This window comes from Microtus ochrogaster, chromosome 21 (genome assembly GCF_000317375.1).
Source record: "Microtus ochrogaster isolate Prairie Vole_2 chromosome 21, MicOch1.0, whole genome shotgun sequence".
NCBI classification, from domain to species: Eukaryota; Metazoa; Chordata; class Mammalia; order Rodentia; family Cricetidae; genus Microtus; species Microtus ochrogaster.
In genome coordinates, this window is record NC_022022.1 from 898,911 (window position 1) to 902,531 (window position 3,621).

General features: G+C 49.0%; 1 protein-coding gene across 1 annotated transcript in view; it reads left to right on the top strand.

Moving 5' to 3' along the window:
- The first annotated feature begins 647 nt into the window (after positions 1-647).
- Positions 648-3,621, top strand: part of Prcc (proline rich mitotic checkpoint control factor) — a 28,871-nt gene continuing 25,897 nt past the window's right edge. The window contains exon 1 of the mRNA XM_005356908.2: positions 648-1,367. Coding sequence (XP_005356965.1) covers positions 906-1,367 — 462 coding nt within the window. The 5' untranslated portion in view covers positions 648-905. The remainder of the gene's footprint in view (positions 1,368-3,621) is intronic.

The window sequence follows — 3,621 nt, forward strand, 5'->3', positions numbered from 1 at the left end:
AGACCAGGCTGGTCTCGAACTCACAGAGATCCACCTGCCTCTGCCTCCCGAGTGCTGGGATTAAAGGCGTGCGCCACCACCGCCCGGCTTCTTTTGGTTTTGCAGCTTAATTTCACACTCGTCCCTTGGTCTTTGGCTTTTCTTGGAGTGCTTTGTTCTAACTACCAGGTCGACTTGGAAGCATCACCATTTATTTACAGGTAACTTTCCCTTTAAGCTAGTTACTAGTCCACTTTTCCCAGAAGCCATCACTTTCCCGACAACACTTGCAGTTTCTAAGGGTACCACAGCTCCCATAAACCTTAGGTGCTCTGAGGAACTAACTCCAAGTACCGAAATGCTCTAAGTGTTTCTGTGACTACCGCTCTGATCCATGGGGCTTGTAGTAACATAAGACTTGCAAGGTAACAACAACAACAACAACAACAACAACAACAACAACAACAACAACAACAACAAAACAAACTACGAATCCCAGGAATCCCTGCGTTAAAGGACGGTTTCCGCTCAGTCTTTTTGCGCACCATTTACTCCACCTTTAGACTCCAGCTCCCACCATGCTTTGCACGGAGTTACCTGAGGCGGAGAATGGTTTGTTGCGCCACTGTTCTCTGGGAATTGTAGTTCTTATGTTTGTGAGGCGAGTAGTAGGCGGAGTGACTCGGCGGCCATTAGCTGTGTGTAGTTTCCTGGCGCTAGGAGCTTAAGTGAAGCGGGAATTCTTACTCGGTGGAACTCAACCCTGGCCATGGGTTCCTGCCGAGGATAGCTCTAGAACACGGAGCTGGGGGCGCTTTTTGGTTCCCCGCCTTGCCCAGTGGTGGGGCCTACTAGGCCGCCGGGACATCCCGGGTCTCAAGTAGGCCTAGTCTGCGGGCAAGGGCATCCCAAAGGCGGGAGGCGCCATGTCTCTGGTTGCTTATGCCAGCAGCGATGAGAGTGAGCCGGATGAACCAGAGCCGGAGCCGGAGGAAGAGGACGTGGCGGCTCCTGTGCCTGGGCCCACGTTAGGAGGCCTGTTCGCTTCTCTCCCCGCACCCAAGGGTCCGGCCTTGCTGCCCCCGCCCCCCCAGATGCTGGCTTCAGCCTTTCCCCCGCCGCTGTTGCTGCCCCCGCCCACCGGAGACCTCAGGCTGCAGCCTCCTCCACCTCTGCCCTTCGGCCTGGGCGGCTTCCCGCCACCTGCAGGAGTGAGCCCAGCCGAAGCTGCGGGAGTCGGGGAGGGGCTGGGGCTGCCGTCGCCGCAAGGCCCTGGTCTCAGTCTGCCCCCAGCTGTGGGCAGTGTCGGACACCCCTTGGGGCTTCCCAAGCCAAAGAAGAGAACCGAGCCGGTGAGGATCGCGGCGCCGGAGCTGCAGAAGGGCGATGTGAGTGTCAAGGGGGCACCGCAAGCCCCATTGGGTTTGAGTTTCGGGGTTGGGAGGGACTTGTGGCCATAATGGAGCTCTGTAAACTCTTCCATTGATTCAAGGCCGCTAGAATCCTCTTAGAAGGCGGTTAGTTCAGATGAACTTGTCAACTTTGGGAAGTTAGGGTATTGGCCATGGGGCATTTTGGAATCTGGGGCTAGCTTGCAGAAAGGGTTAAATGTCCTTGGTACTGACAGGCTAAGGTACGTGCATGGGGACACTTCTTTCCCTTTTAGCGTCTTCATCTCAGGTTGGTTTCTCCTCTTCCCATATTGAGGTCAGGGTAAAACGTGGGCACCTGTAGTGACAGCTGATAGGACTTCAGTGCCCATGTTGAACATCCAGGACCAGCCTTTTCCTTTGCCCCATCCTTAAAATAATCAGGCCTGATGGTGGCTTGTTTTTGAGGGGAGTTAGAGAAGAACTGGAGCATTTATTTATTTATTTCGAGGCGGTTTCACTATGTAACCCAGGCCAGACTGGGCACTAGTTTGTGATTTTCTTGCTCCTAGTGTTGGATTAAAAGTACGCCACACTATTCTTCATTTAGGAAATTGAGGATAAGCCACCTTCCTCCCGCGCGCGGCCTCACTGAGCTACAGCCCCAGCCCTATTTCCAATCTTTATTTTGCGAAATAGTCTTCCTAGATTGTCTATAATGACCTTGAATTTTGGATTATTTTGCTTCAGTCTCTCCGGTAGCTAGGATTCCGGTCTATACAACCAGGGCTGGGTAACCCAGACTGGCTTCAGACTCCTGCATAGCTGAGGTTATCCTTGACCTCTTGATCCTCCTTCATCCAGCTCCCCAGGGCTGCTGCTACAGATGCACACGCACCAGCACGGCTGCTTATGCAGTTTACTCCCGAGCCTAGGCTGGGAGCACGTTAGGCAAGCACTCTTCCACTGAACTACATCCCCACTCTTAACATACTGTTTACATATATGAGCTGGAGGCCAGTGTGCAAAATCTTACTGGACGTTGAATCTCAGTTTCACCATCGACATGTTGTCAAGGCTAGATGAGTTTGTGGACATAGGGTACACTTTCTAGAACAGCTGGCAGTCAAACTTATATTGTTTCGCATTTATGTATTTATTTAGACAGAGATCCTCTTGTCTCTGCCTCTCAAGTGCTAGGAAGACAGTAAACCTAGGGAGAAAGTGTGAGAGTCCTTTGCTTTACACTTTTTTTTTTTATATTATGTATACAATATTCTGTCTGCGTGTATGCCTGCAGGCCAGAAGAGGGCACCAGACCTCATTCCAGATGGTTGTGAGCCACCATGTGGTTGCTGGGAACTGACAATGCTCTTAACCTCTGAGCCATCTCTATGTTATTCTCCTTTCCCCTCTTCCTCTGAGCCCTTCCATATATACTCCTCTTTGTTCTCTTTCAAGTTCATGGCCTCTTTTTTCATTAATTGTTACATACATATATGTTTATGAATATTCATACATATTTCTAAATATGAACTGCTCAAACTGTATGTTACTTTGTGCGTATGTTTTAGGGTTTGACATTTGGTACTGGAGAGGAAGACTGTTTCCTTATTTCCTCTTGGTATTCCTTAATTGCCTGCAGCTCTTTGTGTAGGGTTGAGACCTCCTGCTCCTGGGTTGTGCAGCTCGTGTCCAGGCAAGTCACGTTGGTTAATGGTCTTGAGGTTACTAGGAGACAACAGCATAGCTGCCCCCTCTTCTGCCATATCTTCTTAGCCTTAGATGTAGGAGCTGTTTTGTAAATGTATCCATTGGGACTGGACTTCACAGTTATGCATTTTGATTGGTTGTAGTTTTCTGTAGTGGTCTCCCTTCATCTGTTGGTAAAAAGAAATTTTCTTGATGAGAGGGAACACTCTCTAAGTTTATTTTCTGAATGAATGAACTCAAATGAATAATTCTTCTTCTTCTTCTTCTTCTTCTTCTTCTTCTTCTTCTTCTTCTTCTTCTTCTTCTTCTTCTTCTTTTCCTCTTTCTAGACAGGTTTTCTCGTTCTAGTCTTGATTCTCTTGGAACTCTGTAGACCAGACTAGACTCAGACTCAAAGATCTGTCTGCCTCTGGCTCCTGAGTGTTGGGATTAAAATCATGCAATATACCAGACTCAGCTACCTACCTGGTCTTGTATTTTCTTTTTTTTTGGTTTTTCGAGACAGGGTTTCTCTGTGGTTTTGGAGCCTGTCCTGGAACTAGCTCTTGTAGACCAGGCT